The following is a 20,188-nucleotide window of genomic DNA, read 5'->3' on the forward strand; positions in this document are numbered from 1 at the left end:
TTTTTTCCTAGAGGCAATAATTCCACTTCTGAGGGCCCCACCTTCATGATTAAAAGCCTTCCAAACGTCTCAAGTCCTATAACTAACCTCCTTGGGGATTAGAATTTCCACATTGGAATCTTTCAGGGAATGGGCATCGTCTATAGCCCTCATAAATATTCTCTGAGACTAAATATTCGATGAGAAAAGTGTCTTTAAATACTCATATGCTAGCACCAAGTGAGTTTGAATGGCGGGGGGTGGGGGGGAATGGTGAGGAGTCTGCTTCTCCCCGCTCCCCCCTCCTTCCTCTGCCCATTTCTGTGACTTGGTGAGAGGCCACTGTCAGGTCATCAACCCTGAAGTGTTTATAGAAATAAATTTGTCATACTCTCAGGGGTTGGTCAGATGTGACAGGAGTTACAGAAATCAGTTTTCTTTATCTTAACTTTGGAAAGGTAAATCATTGCAGCAAATCTGAGGGAAAATAGAAATTGAGAAATTTTGTAAGAAATCTGTTTCCTTTTTCCCAAAGATGAAGCCAGGGACTGGAGTCAGTTTTAGCTGCTGTCCTTTTTTTGGAGGGGCGGGGGGGGGGGGGTGTCTGGTCGTGGGGCCTGAACTCTGGGCCTGGGCGCTGTCCCTCAGCTCTTCAGCTCAAGGCTAGTGCTCTACCACTTGAGCCACAGCACCACTTCCTGCTTTTTTCTTTTTGCTTATGTGGTGCTGAGGAATCGAACCCAGGGCCCCACTGAGCCACCTTCCCAGCCCCACCGCTGTCCTTTCTAACACTCGAGACACAGAAGAACTGGGACCTCTACCTCCGCTTTTTGTTTTCTTTTCTTTTCTTTTTGGTGACACTTTTCATTGCAATATCTAGGGATAAGCTGTTTCATTTTGAAATACTTATTTTTGGAAACCCTAAAATGGTTGAACATCCAGTCGTTCTGTCTTCACTGGATCGGCAACTGGTGAAGAAAACAACAACAAAAAAACCCTTTTCCGCAAAGCATCGTCCTTCAGAAGTGTTCAGAGCCTTGTGCATATTGTAGCTCCTGATGCTGACTGGCCCTCTATACGCTTCAAAACAACTTAGTCCGGCCTGTTTTTTAAGCAACATAGAGTGACATCTCTCTTGTACTTCAGAAAGACTGTCAGAATTGGTGCTTCTTTCTTCTTCTTCTTTCTTCTTCTTCTTCTTCTTCCTTCTTCTTCTTCTTCTTCTTCTTCTTCTTCTTCTTCTTCTTCTTCTTCTTCTTCTTCTTCTTCTTCTTCTTCTTCTTCTTCTTCTTCTTCTCCTTCTTCTCCTTCTTCTCCTTCTTCTCCTTCTTCTCCTTCTCCTCCTTCTCCTCCTTCTTCTCCTCCTCCTCCTCCTCCTCCTCCTCCTCCTCCTCCTCCTCCTCCTCCTCCTCCTTCTTCTTCTTCTTCTTCTTCCTCTTCTCTTCCTCTTCCTCCTCCTCCTCCTCTTCCTCCTCCTCCTCTTCCTCCTCCTCCTTCTCCCCCCCTCCTCCTCATCTTCCTCCTTCTTCTTTTTTGGGTCCGGTCGTGGGGTCTGAACTCTGGGCCTGAGCACTGTCCCTCAGCTCTTCAGCTCAAGGCTAGCGCTCTACCACTTGAGCCACAGCGCCACTTCTGGCTTTTTTTCTTTTTGCTTATATGCTGCTGAGGAATCGAACCCAGGGCCTCATGCATGCAAGGCAAGTGCTCTACCACTGAGCCACCTTCCCAGCCCCTCTTCTACTTTTGTTTTTGATGAACTCAATATGGTCTTCAAATGTGCTTCGCTCTTTTTCTGGGTTGAATTTGGGTGTTATTACTCAGCAGTTTGGTTGGATTATTGTGCTTTGCCTTTATAGCAGTATTCTTTTTTTTTTTTTTGCTGGTAGTCAAATCATTTGCTAAAATGTGTATTCCCATGTGTTTGTGCTTTTAAGGCTGCCTCTCAGCCATATCTCAGTCATTCACTGAGGGTAGATTACAGAATGGGTGAATTTCCATGAACATCTGCATGTTGGCACACTCAACACACACACATGCACACGAGCTCTCCAGCCCTCTTACTCCTTCTGCTTTTCAGTTGTCTTCTTGCCATTTTGATCAGACTGAAAAAAAAAATCTTGAGATGAGGTTCAAATCAGTCAGATTCACCATCACTTAAGCCTGCTTCGGTTGTTCAATATTTTGGAAGCCTGGCACGTGTAGTAAATGAGAAAAAAATCCAAGGTTTGAATGAACTGTAGACTTGAGTCACCTGTTATAACTGTAGCCATGCCCTTCCCCCACAAACCTCTTCCACTTAGAGTTGGACTGTTTGCTTGCAGAGGATAACCTGAGCAGAGATGCTGGGAACAAAGACCTACTGGTGCTTACAGGAATACTCTTGGGACACAGAAGGCTCAGATTTCACCTTGCCTGCCAGGGCTTACTGCTGTCTGTCTGCCGATCCCAGCCAGACTCGCAGCTTCCTATGGGTTTGCCCCAACCTTAGGCTCCTTCCAGCTTCTGAAATGGGCCTCCTTTGCCTTTCCAGTTCCTTCCATTCCACTGGATGTCCTCTCGGCTTCGAACTCCTCCTCTCAGCTGATCGTGAAGTGGAATCCACCATCCCTGCCCAATGGCAACCTGAGTTACTACATCGTGAGGTGGCAGCGGCAGCCTCAGGACGGCTACCTGTACCGGCACAACTACTGCTCCAAAGGTAAGGGAGTGCCGACCTCCACGGGGAGGCACACCTGGCTGGACCTCCGGGTCACACCCGTCCAGTGATAGTCTAGTGCCTTGTCCTAGAAATCAGTCCCCCACTCTTTATTTCCCTCCCCTTCCTTTTCTTTTGTGCTAATGCTGAGGCTTGAAATTAAAGCTTCTCTTGTTTTTTGTTTTTTGGGGTTTTTTTACTCAAGGCTGGTGCTCTACCATTTGAACCACACCTTCACTTGAGGCTTTTGGCTCGTTAATTGGAAATAAGGTTCCTATAGACTTTTCTGCTCACACTAACTTCGAACCATGACCCTCAGATATCAGCCTCCTGAGTAGCTAGGATTACAGGTGTACATTACAGCACCTGGCTCCAGTCCACTCCTTGACTTTAGGGGAACCAGACAGTTATTCATTTCCTCCCAAGCTGTGTTACACCCAGCTCTCATTCCTCATTCTCCTCTCGGCTTCTCTTTTCCCCGAAAGACAAAATCCCCATTAGGAAATATGCCGATGGTACCATCGACGTGGAGGAGGTGACGGAGAATCCCAACACAGAGGTGTGTGGCGGGGAGAAAGGACCCTGCTGCACTTGCCCCAAAACGGAAGCTGAGAAGCAAGCTGAGAAGGAGGAGGCCGAGTACCGCAAAGTCTTTGAGAATTTCCTGCACAACTCAATCTTTGTGCCCAGGTACGTCTGTCCTTGCAAAACATGTGCGGGTGGTGCTCCTTGGGCAGGTAATCTCCACCAAGTACTGTGGGCCACAACACAGCCATGCAGAAGGAGCCACAAAAGATGACTTAAGCTGGTGGCAGGCTCTCCCTCTTGCTTCCCTGGGGCTGTTCCTGTGGGCCTGTGGGCCTACTGTTCAGGTGTTAGCTGTAGGTTACTGTGCACCACTATTTTCTTTTCTGTGCTACCTACAGATCACATGTTTTTCCTACAGTCTGAAAGAGCTCAAAGGTATTTGACAGCCATAACTCAGTGGGACTGATAACCTCTCTGTGGGTCTCAATCCCACATTCCCACATACTGAAGTTCTTTCTCTTGGTTATAATCTTCCTGTAGTCCATTCCATCCAGGCCAGCAGAGGCTCAGCAACAAAACAGTTCCCATTGCTATGGGAACAGATGAGTGTAGAATGGCCCTCTGAAGTTGTCTGTTAGTTCTCCATCCAAGGTGACTGGTGATTGGTTCATGACCTAGCCTATCAGAGGTCCAGATTACTGGGTGAAAGATTTAGAAGGTGCTAGTCATCAGTTTTCTGTTGTAACAAAATACCAGAAGCTGAGCAGTATGTCAAGCTCACACTTGTGGAGATTTAGGAGCATCACCTCTGCTTACGAGATCCTACGCACAGCCCTCCTGAGAGGGAGAGTATTCAGAGCAGGTGGGAAGCCAGAGATGGGTAGTTGTGACCTTCTTTTATAACAAGTTCTCCTGAGAGCCACTGACTCTCCTCAAGGCCAGTGTTAATCCCTTCTGAGAGTGGTATCCTCAGTGTTCCTCCAAGTCCCCCATATCTTAAAGGTTCCACCACTTCTTCCTCTTGCCCTGTGGATCGCACACAGGAACTGCTAGTGGATGGTACCTTTGTCAGTGGACATGGAGTCCCAGTGACAGTGGCAACACAGATGTGTGTGGACCAGATGTTGCGAATGCACAGTGTTCCTGTTGTTCAAATGTGTTTTCTCTTCGCCGTACCCCATGTGGTGAATGCATGTACCCGTCCATCCTCTCAGCCTGAGCTCCCCCTCCCCCATAAAGCAGATTTCACATGCATGAAAAGAGATACCAGGTTTCGTCCGTGTGAGTCATCACTATTTATGAGAACTTAATGTTTGTTTGTTTGCCTCCGACCAAGGCATAAATCGACCTTTGTACAAGCTTTGACAAGATTCCCGTAAAAGAGTTGTCCAGATGACAGAAGGAATGAATCATCAAGCCTGGTTGCTTTTTTTTTTCATTTTGCCGTGTGTGTGTGTGTGTGTGTGTGTGTGTGTGTGTGTGTGTGTGTGTGTGTGTGTGTGTGTGTGTGTGTGTGTGTGTGTGTGTGTGTGTGTGTGTGTGTGTGTGTGTGTGTGTGTGCTGTTATAGTTGTTTCATGGTTTTTTGTGGTTGTTTTACAACTAAATTACCAAATCCTATTTTGATTTCAATCCTTTCAAAGAACAAATTATTTGGGGGGCTGAATTCAAATAAGTCAGACGTAGTTTCCTCCATTTGTCCAACATGTAGGGCATATTGGAAGCAGAATGGATGCTAGAGTTGTTCTTTGTGATGGATGCTTGGTAGTAAATACCTTTCAGCGGCAACCATCATTGTTTGCCAAATCAAGTAGTTTGGTTTAACTAAGATGTTGACAGGTGTTGAGAAGTAGCAGGTTTTCCAATGCAAGTGGGTTGTGTCAGAGGGGAATGAGGAAAGTTGGCAGTAAGGGTTAGTCCTACCATTTGGAACGTAGCCATTGGCACAGAGTTACATACAGACCACTCTGCTTACACCACCCCTGCCTTCCTATTAAAGTTCAGTGTGGATGCCTTCTCATAATCTCCAACTTGGTGTCAGCTCTGACTGCTGAACAGTCTCCACAATGAATACTGACAATCAAGTAGACAGCATGAGGGTGTGTTGTAGTGAATGAATGGTGGACATGCAGGCTTATTACTTTGCAGCAGACCAAGCCCAGGCAACTTCTGATTTGTAGGCACGAGTTTGTGTTCCGTTGGTCTTGAAAGAAAGGCAGGAAACTTATTGGTAATGTGTTGAAAGGATATCCCTAGCAACAGATGTGGTTTTGTTGTTTTTTTCTCCTTCCTAACTGGTCAGTTTGCAGGGCGTGAGGATGGTAGATGGGAGGCCTCATTTCCCAACCCTTTCTTCCCCAGCATTGTGAAAACAGATGCATTTGCCCCTGACCTTGTTGTTTCCTCACTTTGGACAAACCTATCTGTGTCAGGTGGCTTTTGTTTGGTTTTGCCATTACTAAGGTTTGAACTCAAGGCCTTGCATTTGACGGGTAGGTTCTCTACCATTTGGCCCTGATTATGTTTGAGATAGGTTCTTGCTTTTTCCCCATGTGTTTCCCCTGGGCAAAAGTCCTGAAGCTGGGATAACAGGGTTGCATGCCATGTCCAGATTTTATTGGTTGGCCCAGGGTCTTGCAGACTTCTTGTGTGGTCTGCCTTGGAACCTTGATCCTCCTAATCTTAGCCTCCTGAGTAGCTTGGATGACAGTGTGAGCCGCAGTACCCAGCTGTGTTGGCCAGTTTCAGCCTTTACTGGAGGTGAGTACAGCCCCATCCAGTGAAGGGTCATACTTTTGCAGGTAATTCCAGGGATCCAGCAGACTGAGGAGCCACTAGCCCTGTCCCAACTTCCTCTTTCAGATTTTGGCAAAGTACTTCAGCCTCTACATGGTTTCCCTCCTTAGGTGACTTTGGCTCCATACTGTGTTTCTCCTCTAATACTGGAGACTCATGAACCTTCTCCTGGCTAGGCTTCTTCATTTTCTTAGATTGTTAGAGAGAAAGTTTATCCCCTTCTCTCTCTCTACCCACCTCTCTTTGCCCATTTACAACATGAAGCACACCTGCCAGCAGCCCTATTTTCCCTCCATCCATCCATGGCTGGCCCCAAAGTTGCCATTCCCCTGTCTAGGCACCTCTTCCATGTTCTGTTTGATTTCTTTCATTCCTGTAATGCTAAGATCCTGTTTCGGATGTTTCTGGAAGAGCTCCAAAGCCTATTTTCTGTATTCGACAGTAAGTCAGCAATTGGAAGATGATGTCTTCATCTGCCCTGGTGGATGGCAGTACCCTTCCATGGGGACTGCATATGTTCCCTTCTGTTTCTCTGTTGTGACTGCTGTTTCTCAGTCCTCCTTAAGTTCAGGGACAAGGACTTTACCCCTCTCATTGGTGGGACCTGGGGGAAGCCACAGGTACCTATTGCTGAGTAGGAGACAAAGCCAGGCTCAGAAGACCTACAGGATGGGCTAGGACTAGTGATGCCTGCCTCCAATCCCTTGCTGCATAGAAGACAGAGATGGGAGGAGAGCAGTCCAAGGCCAACAAGGGCAAAAGCACAAGACTCCATCAAAAAGAGTCAACAGAAAACAAAAAAGGGCTGAGGGCCTGGCTCAAGTGGTGGAGCTCAAGATCCTGACTGAAATACATACTAGGGACATGTTGGAATAACAGAAAGACCTTGGGGTTCAGGCATTTGCTTTGCTGCTCATACTAGGACTTCTTTACTTAATTTCAAAGAGGATCAAAGAAGCCACTGTAACAGGCCTTTGAATGAAACCTTTTTGTCTGATGTCTTCCCTAACAAACTCTCCCTTGGCCTCTAATGAATCTTAGTACAGCTAGTTGGATTATCTTTTTAATGCTCAACCATAATGTCTGTGGCCACGTGGCACAGCATGCTAATGAAGCAGTACACAGCCCAGCTAACAGTATCCGAGGCATTCTTTGCCTCCTGGTATCATTGAGAAATCACTCTGGGAGCCAAGGAGAGAGGATGTGTGCTGATTCTCTGGGTGTAGAGAAAAGAAAGACAGGTAAATAATGAAGAAGGAAATCCCCTTGTTCCTTGCTGGTTCTCCTCCAAGGAGCCCTGAATAGTTCCTCTTATTCCAAGGTGGAGAATTTTCTTTTCTATTTCTCTTACCCTAGTTAAAGACAAAAAGATTCAGAGGAAACCGTATTATGAGCCAAGCTTCTCTCTTCCTTTGCAGACCTGAAAGGAAGCGGAGAGACATCATGCAGGTGGCCAACACCACCATGTCCAGCCGGAGCAGGAATGCCACAGTGGTGGACGTCTACAATATCACAGACCCAGAAGAGGTGGAGACAGAATACCCTTTCTTTGAGAGCAGAGTGGATAACAAAGAGAGAACTGTCATTTCGAACCTCCAGCCTTTCACTTTGTACCGCATCGATATTCACAGCTGTAACCACGAGGCTGAGAAGTTAGGTTGCAGCGCCTCCAACTTTGTCTTTGCAAGAACCATGCCTGCAGGTATGGAGTGATCCAGTAGTCATATCCCCAACTTAACAACCTTTAGACCCAGTTCTGCTGATGAACCTGTGATCACTTATAGTCAGCATGGGTCAACCAGTTGACTGGGGAAAGGAACACTTATATTTACATTGGTTTCCTTCCCTCCTTATTCTCCTTATTGAAAGCAGTCTCTATCTCTCCCTAGGGTTCCTTCCTCTCAGCTTGGGTTATATATTTGGTTTATTTTGCACAGCCCATTTGTACCTATAAACCCTTTGCCCCATTTCTGTCATGATTGATGAATCCGTTCCCTCCCGCATTTATCCAGATTCAGGGCCATCCTCACTTAGCCACTGTATGAGTTAGCTTTCCATCACTGTGACAGAATATCTGAGATAATCAACTCACCAAACAGAAAGGATTCTTTTGGTTCACAGTTTCAGAAGTTTTAATCCATGGTTGCTTGGTTCCTCGTTGGCTTTGGGGCCTGTGGCTAGGCGACAGCACAACATGGTAGAGGAAACTCTGATACCTCATGGCAGCTAAGAGGGAAAAACCAGAGGATCCTAATGTCCCCCATTATGTTCCTCTCGCTGGGCCCCACCTCCTAAAGTTCTGAATTGCCTAAAAGTCTCACAGGCTAGAGACCAAGTCTTCAACACATGGACTTTTGGGCAACAATCAGTTAGCAGCTGACTTGCTCCAAGACCGTCATTCCTTAAGGTCAGCTCCTGGAGTAGCCCGTAGCCCTGTTTATTTTATCTTGTTTGTCCACTGTAAATTGGACACTGTCTGGGGCTCAGGCTCCTTAAAAGAGAACTGAACTACCCAGTCCTCATTCTCACAAGAGGCGTAAGGAGAAAGTTTGGAGGTGATAAGAGTATGGGCAGAGAGGCCTCCTGAGTGTGGTTCTGACACTCACACACTACTACTACATCTGTTAGGGTGACCCTCTCACCTCCTGTGAGGGTCATTTTTCCCAGCCCACCTAGGAGAAGAGATGCTCTTCTCAGCTGTAACTGTCTGTGACTTTGGCTCACCACCTTGTAAGGTCAGCAGTAGCTGAAGGAGGTGACGACGGCAGAGGTGGCTCCCTTGCTTTCTGCTTCCCCCCAGGTTGGCTTGGTGGCTAGCCTCCTGGGAAGCTATGGCTGCCATGTATGATGTGAACCTGAGTGAACGCTGTAGTGGGTCCTACAGGCTCCACGGCCGCTTCAGCTCAGTGCTTTCAGTGATGCTGTTGCTGTGTTAGATGGAATCTTTCTTTCCTTTCCTATTTTTTTTTGGGGGGGGGGAGTTGGGGTCGGGGTAGTATATGTGGCCATGGGGTTTGAATTTAGGTCTTCACATTTGCTAGGCAGCTGCTCTACTGCTTGAGCCCTGCCCTCAGGCCCTCCCCCACTTTATTATAGTTTTCAGATAATGTGTTTTTGACCAGGTTGGCCTCAAAATACAAACCTCCTAGCTAGCTGGGATTATAGTGTGAGCCACTGCCACCCATCCCCTGACAGATGCTTTCTTCAAGTCTTAGAAGCAGGATCAAAGAAAAAAAGTTACTAGATGGCCAGGGATTTCCTCTTGGACAGATCATAGTCTTAGAATGGAAAATAGCATGAGAGGGGTTCGGGTCACTAGTGTGAGTGGTCCTTTCTGGAGGAGAGGCCACTTGGTGACAGCACACAGTCCTGTGTATGTGGACTGGGAGGGTTATATTCCATTTAGCTCAGGTGTGGTCTCCTTGCCTGAGGACCCGAACCCAACGTTATCACTTCTTTACACTTCTATGCAGAAGGAGCAGATGACATTCCTGGACCAGTCACCTGGGAACCAAGGCCAGAGAACTCCATCTTTTTAAAGTGGCCAGAACCTGAGAACCCAAATGGACTCATTCTGATGTATGAGATCAAATATGGTTCCCAGGTGGAGGTAAGAGGGGCTGTACCTGTGTCAGTTGATAGCATGTGTTGGGTATACCACAAGTTACCTGTTACCTGTTTGTTAGCTCAGTCTGTGAGGATTTTTGTCTTTCCAACAGCCCAAGACCTACAAGTAGCAAGGCTGTATTTCTACAGTTTTTATTGTAGAGAATGACTGTATGCCATAGTCTAAATCAGTCTTTAAAAACTCCTAATTCTTCTGGAGTTCTTTTTAGTTACAAAGTTTGGTTATAATTTCTAGGTGTGCTCTACTTTTTTTTTCCCCCCTCAATAATGGCACTCTACCACTTCAGCCACAGCTTCGCTTCTGGCTTTTTGCTGGTTAATTGGAGATAGGAGAGTCTCAGGGACTTTCCAGGCTGGCTTTGAACTGAGATCCCCAGATCTCAGCCTCCTACATAAGATTACAGGCATGAGCCACTAGGGCCTGGCAGTCTTAATAACTTTCAATTTTCCTGAGTTCTTTTTTAGTTCCAAAAAATGTTTGGTTACAATTTCTGAGTGTGATTTAGCTTCCCATGAGGGCTGCCTTTTATTTTCTTCTTGTGGTTGTGGGGCTTGAACTCAGGGCTTAGGCACTATCTCTCAGATCTCAACCTCCTAAATAGCTAGGATTACACGCGTGAGCTGCCAGTGCCTAGTGAGGGCTACCTTTTTTAAGTCTTGGCTTCTCTCATATTATTGATAATGAAGATCTTTGTTCAGTGGGTAGTCAGATGTTGAACAGTGTGGCAAGCTGAACTGGCAGGTTCCAGATCTCTCCATGACTGTAGGAACATGACACCAATGTCTTATTTCCCCAGGACCAGCGGGAATGTGTGTCCAGACAGGAATACAGGAAGTACGGAGGGGCCAGGCTTAACCGGCTAAACCCAGGGAACTACACCGCCCGAATTCAGGCTACCTCTCTCTCTGGAAATGGGTCGTGGACAGATCCTGTGTTCTTCTATGTCCCAGCCAAAAGTAAGGCCTGTGAAGGGAGTGGTATGGTAAAACTCAACGCTGGCTGGGCAGGGACTCAGAAAACTGTGTGCTAGGAACAGGGCCTTATAACACACTTGGGACACGCTGAGCCATGGGTTCTTACCTCACGTGACAGAGTTGAAGAACCCTTCTTTGGGACATGGACTAAGCACTGGAGAGCTTTGACCCTGAATTTCCCAAGCATTTTTCCCAAGCATTCCATGGACCATTCCACCACACATTTAAAGGGCCTGGATCCTAAGAGGTGACTGGAACCAGGGCTGTCATTTGGTCTCCCCACTCCCCCAAGCTTGCCTGCCAGTTGGTAAAATACAGAATCACAGAAAGCACTAGTTTGCGTTGAATCTACATTGTGCTCATGGTTCTGCACCAAGTCTAATGGGGAATGCTACAAGCTTTGTTCAGACCCTAGGACAGGGTTCTTGGAAGGCATTCTGTGGGACAACATCAGATTCCAAACAGAACTTTGTAACATTGCAAACAAAACAGAACTGTATACTATTTTTGAAATATGGATGGTGAAAAAAGTTGGGGTGATTAGAAGAGGGGATTTGAGGAGATGCTAGTCAAGGACACAAAACTTAAAGTTAGTTCAATTGTGTGACAGGCTGCCATTCATATCAACAGAGTCTTGAATATTGAGAACAGTGCTTGGTGTTTCCTCTCCCCACATATAAGAATATGAAGTGCTTATGTTATTCAACATATATTTTCAAAACATGCTTATGTGATTAATGGATGCTGTGTATAAAATTTTCATGTATCAGAATAAGTAAAAGTTTAAAGAAAAAAAAAGTTCTTCTAGTCTACCTAGTTAGCACCAGGTGCTCAAAGAGATGCTTGAGAGCTGAAATTCCTAGAGACGGATAGCAGGATGGCTTGGATAGCATTGCAAAATGGAAGCCAGCATTTCATGTACCTGGTGCTCACCCGCCTATGCCTGGATTCAGGTTTTAGGGATAAGCAGCTGCTTAGGCAGGTAATTTTGTTCCTTGAAATAACCCAAGTTCTCCTGTGTAGTCCCCTTAACTAGTCTTACTGGTTAGCTAACCATTGTATTAATCCACTTTCCATTACTGTAATAAAATACCAGAGATAATTAACTTACAAGGAAGAAAGGTTTATTTTTGTTCAGGGACTCTAGCGGTTCAATTCATGATCAGACTCTCGCCAAGTCCCCTGCCAGGACCCTCCCTTTCACCTCCCTGCCAACGGCCTAACTTCCTCCCACTAAGCCCCACCTCCCAAACCACCATACCACAGGCTGGCACCAAGCCTTTGACACATAGAGCTTTGGGAAGACCTATCTAGCACCCTCTCCAGAGTAGTGTTTTTCTCTCTCACCCTTTTCCCCCTCTACCCCCACATCTGTCCCTCAGGAACTGAGCCTAGATGTGGAGGTCTGGCACTGGGCTGTGGTCTGCAGCCTTGTTTTCTGGCCATTAGTGAGCTTGTCTCTTCCTGAGAGAGGACCTGTTCCCTGACAGCTTTTTCTGATGCCTTGTGACCGTGAGCCCCTGGAGTTCTGCCGTGGAAGCTGGCTGTACGGCAAGGAGATGCAAAGCGTGTGCTGGCTTTGCTTCCTGGTGTGGGGCAAGGCTTTCCTGTGACAGTTTAGGTACATTTCCTCATGTTTACATCTCTGAGGAGACAGAGGGTTTGAGAGCTTTCTGGAACCTGCTGTCTTTTTAGGAACTCTTTGTATGCTTCAAGTCTATTAAATTATCCTTCAGACTTCTCATCTACAGATTGAATTTTCTCAGGTCTTTTGGTCTTTTCTTAGAACCCAGTTGCTCCAACCAATTTTCTAGCCATTTAGTCACTTTGCTCTTCTGGATGTGTTCCAGTTTCTCCATGTCCTTGTTGAAATGTGAAACTCAATGAGAACACGGTACAGTCTGACCAAGTAGAGTAAGTGGTACAAACATAAGAAACAGTTCTTGAGGTGGGGATGGGGAGAAAAAATGGAAAAACCTCCACCTTTTTCAAATTGGCATTGATATCTGGGGTGAGGATTTTCAGGAATTACAAGACTCATAAAACTATTCCACTTGCAATCTACTTGATTAAAACATTAATCTTAAAAATTAATGAAACTTTAATAGTATTGAAAAAGTTAAGAATAATACTAGTTTGTAGTGAAAAAAAAACTTGGTAAGTGACTTATAATCCTTGTACCGTAGTCCAAGTATTTCCAAGTAGATATTTCCAGATGTGTGTCCAACAGGTACTACTTCAAAAATCAAATACTGCCTTAGAACCCCCCCTGCCCTCCTCCATTCTTTAACTTGTTCTATGGTGGTATTACCCATTAGCCACCCAAGTAAGTGATCTCATCATGTCCCTCCCCCTTCCTTCTCTGCAGCCTCTCCATTGCTACCACCAGCACTGTAGCTCAGAGCCACTGGGTTGCTTTGTGTCATGGGATTATTATAAACTGTGACTTCAGTAAGGTGGGACTTCCATGTAGGGCCCATGACTTGTAAGGCAGGAGGATGGTGAGATTGAAGCCAGCCTGGAGTACACAGTGACTTCAAGGCCAGCTTGGACTACATAGCTAAACCCCATCTACAAGAACAAAGGAAAAGGAGCAGAGATTTCATGAGACATGCCCAGGCAATGTGACATGTTCTCCCAACTCTCCAAGACTTGGCAGTGGCCAAGAGCCCCTCTCTGTCCAGGGTATGAGTATGATGATCAGTTCACTGCTGATTTTAAAAACACTGACTCCTTTTAATCTGCAGAATGGTGTTGAAATCACTTAGTTTGTACACTTGGTTTGACTCTCCCTGTCCATGTCCCATTGTTATCTCCAAACCATCCCTCTGCTTGGGGGGAAAAAATCCATGTACCCCAGGAAAAGTCCATCTTTCTTTTTTTCCAAGACTTGGGCTGAAGGAACTTCCCTTAGCACCCCTTGTCTTTTGTGTCTTCCCTCCTCCTCTCTCTGCATCCTTTGGTGGTTCACTTTCTTCTACCTGTTGACATGCCGATTCCTGCATCTAGCAGGAACTTCAGGGGTGAGGACTTGAATCTCCAGTGTCCAGCCTGGTCTTTCATCTATTGTATAAATGGTGGGAACAAGGGCTGTGACAAGTTCTGTGGTTTCAAATGTTTGTGGAAAATTCAGAGCAGCGTTGGCATGGGATGGTGTGTGCATGCATGTGCACACTTGGGTCTATGTGTATACATTGTGGAACTATCTTGAGGCAGATAAAGGTCAATGTGGTATGAACACTCTAGAGCTGAGTCTCTCTGTCCTTTTTATTTCAGCAAATGTATGCATTTCCACTGAGTCATTTAGTGGCATTCAAAGATTATTTTCCTTCAGTCTATCATTTGAGCTATCAGAATAGCCTGCACTTTAAAAAATGAGTTCCTATTCAGTCTGTACTTACTTAACCTTCTTCACTCCCCTTCCCTCATATAACTGTTGGTTTAGTGTGTTTCTGATACCATTTACTTAGTAAAGGAATTTTCAGGGATTTTTGTTGTTGTTGTTGTTTGCATAGTTCCAACCAAAGAGGAGTTGGAAGTGGAGCTTAGCTCAGTGGTCAAGTACTACCCTTGAGCAAAAAAACAAAAAAAAGAAAAGCACACAAAAAACGGGAGAGCATGAATCCCTGAGTACAAGCCCTAGTGTACACACACACACACACACACACACACACACACACACACACACACACACACACACACACACACACACACACACACACACACACACACACACACACACACACACACACACACACACACACACACACACACACACACACACACACTGTTAAGCGTAGTACATAGCAGATGCTTCTCCCAGTGACATCATATCGGTTTCCCCTTCCTCCTGCAGCCACCTATGAAAATTTCATGCACCTGATCATCGCTCTGCCCGTGGCCATCGTCCTGATCGTGGGGGGTCTGGTGATCATGCTGTACGTCTTCCACAGAAAGAGGTGAGGGTCTCAGCCAGGTGCAGGTAACTTTGGTGGCCAGGTGGTTTTATAATTTGAACTTGAGCAAAGGTTATCTTTTGGAGACCATGTACAGATTGGAAAACCTGATTTCCAGTCCAGTGTCCTTCACGGGAAGAAAGAACCATCAGACTGTTCTGTGGTGGGATGTCTTCTCCAGCCCACTCCACCCCACACACACACTGAGTGCCCGTCTTCACCTCACTGGTAGTTCAGGCACATACCGAGACTTCTGGCTTATAGAGAACTTTTCCAAGTGTGCTAGCTAAGTCCTCCTCATCAAGTAAGCCTTGTAATTTCCAATGAAGCCAAGAAACAAATGGTTCTGTGCTCTCCTGAGCTCAGTGAATGTTGTCTTCAAATGTCTGCTGGCCCAGTAGGAACCAAGTTGAGAGGGTAAATGGGAAAACCCACTACTGGTCTACCCTCTGTACTTGTCCCTCAGGATAGGTTATGAGGCAGAACAGATAAAATGGATATAGCAAAAATGTAAGAATTAAACCAGGTGCCAGTGGCTCACTCCTGTAATCCCAGCTACCCAGGAGGCTGAGATCTGAGTAAGGATCTTAGTTGAAAGCCAGCCTAGGCAAGAAAGTTTGTGAGATTCTTATCTCCAATTAACCCCCCCCTCAAAAAAATTAGAAATGAAGCTGTGGCTCAGTTGGTAGAGCACCAGCTTTGAGCTAAAAAGCCAAATGAGTGTGCAAGGCCTTGAGTTCAAGTCCCAAGACCAGCCCGGGGGGGGGGGGGGGAGACAGAGACAGAGAATATGAAAGTATTTCTAGAAATATATAGAAATGAAGTCTTTTAATTTGAAATTCTTCTTTTTCTTTTTCTTTTTTTTAAACAGGAATAACAGTAGGCTGGGCAACGGAGTGCTCTATGCCTCTGTGAACCCAGAGTACTTCAGTGCAGCAGATGGTAAGGGTGCCAGCCAAGGTCACTGTCAAGGTCATGGAGGGTTGCTCTGTGGGGAAGCAATGTGCATGATTTTGAGAGACCTTTGGCCCGGGCTGTATCTTTGATAACCTGTCTTTGTGTTCCGGGAATTATCCTAGAATTCTCCCAAGATTTAAGAGAACCCATACCTAACCACCCACAGTTTTACCAAAATCCATAACATGTGGGGAACAAGCCAGACCACAGTCCTCCTGATCTTTTCTTTTGTGGGTTTTAGGAAATGCCATCTCATCTTCTCCAGCCTGCAGTGTCCCCTTCCCCCCCCCCCTCCCCAAGGCTACACGGGGTGGGCCCCAGTGTTTATTCCTAGACCTGTTTCAATCCTGGTTTCTTCTTCTCCAGTGTACATTCCTGATGAGTGGGAGGTAGCCCGGGAGAAGATCACCATGAACCGGGAGCTTGGGCAAGGGTCCTTTGGGATGGTCTATGAAGGCGTGGCTAAGGGTGTGGTTAAAGATGAGCCTGAAACCAGAGTGGCCATTAAGACGGTGAATGAGGCAGCCAGCATGCGGGAAAGGATTGAGTTTCTCAATGAGGCTTCAGTGATGAAGGAGTTCAATTGTCACCACGTGGTAAGGTCTTCAGAAAGCCAGAGTCCTGTAGAGATTCCCTCATGTGTTCCCTTCTGCCCTCCTCCTCCCCCCACGGCCCAGCCTGTGGGGATTGATGTCTCGCCCTATGCCTTCTAGATAGCTACCCTGTTGCCAACTCCCCTACTTAGCCCTGGACCCAGCCACCAGACCCCAGCACCATACTGCAAAGCAGTGTCCAACCTTCTCGTTTTTGACTTTTCCCAGGTGCGGTTGTTGGGCGTGGTGTCCCAGGGCCAGCCAACGCTGGTCATCATGGAACTGATGACCCGGGGCGATCTCAAAAGTTACCTTAGGTCTCTGAGGCCGGAAACAGAGGTCAGTCTTCACTTTTCACCATATGACCTCACCTGTTCTGTTCTGTTTTCCTTTACCACCTGTGGGGGGCGGGGGAGGGAGGAGACAACACGTTGTATCTTTAAATCGCTTCACTCTTTGGACGTTGAGTGTTTGTGAACACTCTCTGCTGTCAAGGATTTCCCAAGTGCAGGCAGACCTAGATCTTCCTGACAGGGGCTTGGGGTTCTGGAGTACTCCATCCTCTCTGGCATCTCATAGTCCCTAGCCAGGCCAGGCTAGCGCCTACCCCATAAGTAGTTTGGACAGTTTGGTGTTTGGCTAGCTAGATCCTTCACTGTACTCCTGGGAAGTTGCAGGAGTGATTTCCTGCCACACAGACTTTCCCAGCCCTGCCAAGGGGCTGTGCCTTCACAACCAGGAGACAAGTTTTCTCATATTCTCCATCCACAGATCAGGCAGGATCCTGTGTTTTTGAATAGTAGTCACCTCAACCTGTAAAAACTTCTAATTCAAATCCTGCTCAAGTCCTGTGCGAGTTCCCATGAGTCCTTGTGGGATCCCCAATTCCCTCCTGTCATCCCACAAGCCAGCTTCTTAACATGTGGAAGACTGGCTTTTATACATCATGAACTCATAAGTCAGGAGGTACATGAGAAAGAATGCCAAAAGCAGCTGCCTTGCATCGGGCCACCTTGCTAGGTCTCAAGTCTCCTGAGACCCTGACTTTGCTACTCACAGGGCTAGAGTTCAGCTATCTGCCTGCGTTCCCTAGAAAGAGTTAGTCCCTCTGACCCCTTTTATGTTTCTCTTGTCATTCTGTTGAACTTCTTGTTTTCTTCTTTTAACCTACAACCTAATCATCTCCCAAGTGACAGTCCCTTCCCTTTAGTTCCAAGCACAAATGATCTCATTTATTTATAACACATGGTGTTTGGGGTTTTGTGAGAGCCCCAAGGGTCTGAGCCAGGTAATGGACAAGTCAGTCTCCTAGCCTCTGCTTCTCCCAGCCTTGGTCCCTAGGACCCCTGCATGGCATTGCCTTTTCCTGCCTGGTCCTCTCTAATCCACAAGCCGGCAGGAAGGTGACCCGAGGTGTGGCCAAATGAACCGCCTGCCTCATCTGTGGCACTTTGGAAAAGCAGGATGTGCTCACCCCTTTGTCCCCAATCTAGGCACAGAATAAGAACTCGGGTCTTAGCGGTGGTCTTACCTGGAGTCCTCAGCTAGCCGATCCAGGTTTCTGGGCCTCAGTTTCCTCACTGTATAATAGAAGAAGGTAGATGAAGTGTTCGCTCAAGTCCTTTTCAGATCTGAAATCCTCCTCTGAATTTGTCAGATTACAGGGGTGGATGGGGGGGGGGGGAGTTGGTGGTACTGTGGCTTGAACTCAGAAGAACTGTCCATTGGCTTTTTCTCTCAAAGCTGGGGGTGCTCTACCACTTGAGTCACTTCTAGCTTTTTTGGGGGGGGTCCAGTCATGGGGCCTGAACTCTGGGCCTGGGCGCTGTCCCTCAGCTCTTCAGCTCAAAGCTAGCGCTCTACCACTTGAGCCAGAGCACCACTTCTGGCTTTTTTCTTTTTGCTTATGTGGTGCTGAGGAATCGAACCCAGGGCCTCATGCATGCAAGGCAAGCACTCTACCACTGAGCCACCTTCCCAGCCCCACTTCTAGCTTTTTACTAGTTGGTTTTTAGATTAGACTATCATGGACCCTCAGATTTCAGCTTCCTGAGTGGCTAGGATTACAGGTGTGAGCCACTAGCACCCGCCAACTTAGGGGTCATTTTTAAATTCAAAACCAGTATGTTGCTATCTTCTGAAAAAGGGCTACTTGTCCATGCCACTGATCACACCTTTACCTTTGAAGTGAGTTTAGGGCTGATCCTCTGTTGCCCTCATGTCCACAGAAAGCAATAATCCAAGACGAAGATGCTGATCTTTAGTAGCTTCGTACATTAGAAGAAAGCAGATGGGGAAGGAGAAGATGAAATCATTCTTAGGGTGCCTCCCTGGGAAGTAAAGCAGGCATGGTCCATTTGGGGCACACGCTTGCCTGTTCTGTGGGACCTCCATCACGTGTCTTCTCCCTTTTCCTCAACTTTGATTATGGAAATCAAAGGAAAAATACCAACTGATTGTAATCTTGATGAGAATCCTTCATGTCCAAAAAAAAAAACAAAACTATTGTTTGCTTCATGTTCAGTGATTCTTGGAAAATGCCAGTTCCAACCGGTGCTCATTGGTGCTTTCTTGAGAGGCCTGTATGTATGCTCAGCGGTTGAGCACAGGGCCAACCACCAAGCGGACACTGTGGGCTCCAAACATAATAGGTTCCTTCAGAGTGAATCCTGGTTTCTGAGCAGAAGCACCTGTGATGCTCTCAGATTGAACAGAGATGGATTTGCAAAGCCCCCTTCAGGAACTAAAAGCACACAATCAAATCTTTTTCCCCCACTAAGTATTCACACGAATTTTTCTTTTTCATCTGCAGCAGAAGAACGTAGTCCTGGAACCTCCCAGTCTGAGCAAGATGATCCAGATGGCTGGCGAGATTGCCGACGGCATGGCATACCTCAACGCCAACAAGTTTGTCCACAGAGACCTCGCGGCCCGCAATTGCATGGTGGCCGAGGATTTCACAGTCAAAATCGGAGGTGCGTCCTTTGCTTTCCGGTCCCAGACAAGAACTAAACTTGCAGGTGGTTTTAGGAATCTGGTGGCAGTTAGCCTGCCCCGGGGGAGTTTGCCCAATGTATTCCTAAAGTGCCAGAACCTACTCTTGAGTACAAAGCTGTACGGCCGAGTTCTAGTTGCTCGTCATCCTGCCCGGTCTTGCTCTCTTCCTGTGAGCGCGTTGACATGGTGGTCCAGGAAGTGTCCATGGCCCCTGAGGTCACCTAGGTAGACACCTCTCAGAGCACTGGCTCCCGTGATAATCAGGACAGTGTCCTCAGATGAGAATAACAGCCATGGTCTAATCTTCCTGCAAATTCTCTAGGTTCTAGGGCGTGTTGTCTCCCGTGGACAGCCATAAAGAGTGAAGGAGCCATGACAAAGACATGGCAGTCCCTCAGAGGATGGAAGATCTCTGCTTAGGCATTTCACACCCGAGGCTGGTCAGCCTCCATGCTTTTGACCCCTTTGTCATTGTACTTTTATGATCTTAGCTGACTGGCCCTCCCATTGCCACCCCTCCTACTGTTACACCAAAAAAAAAAAAAAGGGTTGAGTTGGATTTCTGATCACTAGCTGACAACTCCTTTCAGCCTTTCAGTGTGGGGTTTTGCTTTGGTCTTTTCATCCACCTGACAAAAAACACAGAGCATCAGGGGAGCTCAGGTCACCACCTGCTTGGACTACGACCTATATCTTCCGACTAGAATAGGAGGATAGTTCAGAAAACGACCAAACTTTCAGCCTGAGAAAGTAAGTGCAGAGACACCTTAGCAGGCAAGGAAACCTATTTACAGTTAAGCTCTTTGTCTAGCTCTTGAATCACATGTTCTGCGTTAGCAATGCTTTTTTTTTTCCCCTTTCCTTCTTTTCCTTTTTCTAGAGGGGAGGTTCACTGCATTCACTTTGCATGTTTTCAGAGGGTCTAGAGGGGCTCAGGATCCCCCAGAGAGGCCCTGGGCTAGGGTGTCAGGCATTTTCACAGGTAGGGTCCTGTGATGCCCAGCTTGACCGAGCAGCTCTCAGAGAAGTAGAGATATCCCACAAGACTGTTCCGGGATATCCTGGGGAAAAGCCACTCCCCTTACT

General features: G+C 46.7%; 1 protein-coding gene across 1 annotated transcript in view; it reads left to right on the forward strand.

The window, feature by feature from the left end:
• Igf1r (insulin like growth factor 1 receptor) overlaps positions 1–20,188 on the forward strand; it is a 222,258-nt gene that overhangs the window by 191,985 nt on the left and 10,085 nt on the right. The window contains exons 9-18 of the mRNA XM_070043168.1: positions 2,510–2,677; positions 3,160–3,364; positions 7,416–7,699; positions 9,471–9,607; positions 10,422–10,581; positions 14,456–14,558; positions 15,427–15,497; positions 15,879–16,108; positions 16,334–16,444; positions 18,918–19,080. Of these exons, the coding sequence (XP_069899269.1) occupies positions 2,510–2,677; positions 3,160–3,364; positions 7,416–7,699; positions 9,471–9,607; positions 10,422–10,581; positions 14,456–14,558; positions 15,427–15,497; positions 15,879–16,108; positions 16,334–16,444; positions 18,918–19,080 (1,632 nt within the window). The remainder of the gene's footprint in view (positions 1–2,509; positions 2,678–3,159; positions 3,365–7,415; positions 7,700–9,470; positions 9,608–10,421; positions 10,582–14,455; positions 14,559–15,426; positions 15,498–15,878; positions 16,109–16,333; positions 16,445–18,917; positions 19,081–20,188) is intronic.

Source organism: Dipodomys merriami, unplaced genomic scaffold (genome assembly GCF_024711535.1).
Source record: "Dipodomys merriami isolate MVZ:Mamm:240054 unplaced genomic scaffold, mDipMer1.0.p SCAF_33, whole genome shotgun sequence".
NCBI lineage: Eukaryota > Metazoa > Chordata > Mammalia > Rodentia > Heteromyidae > Dipodomys > Dipodomys merriami.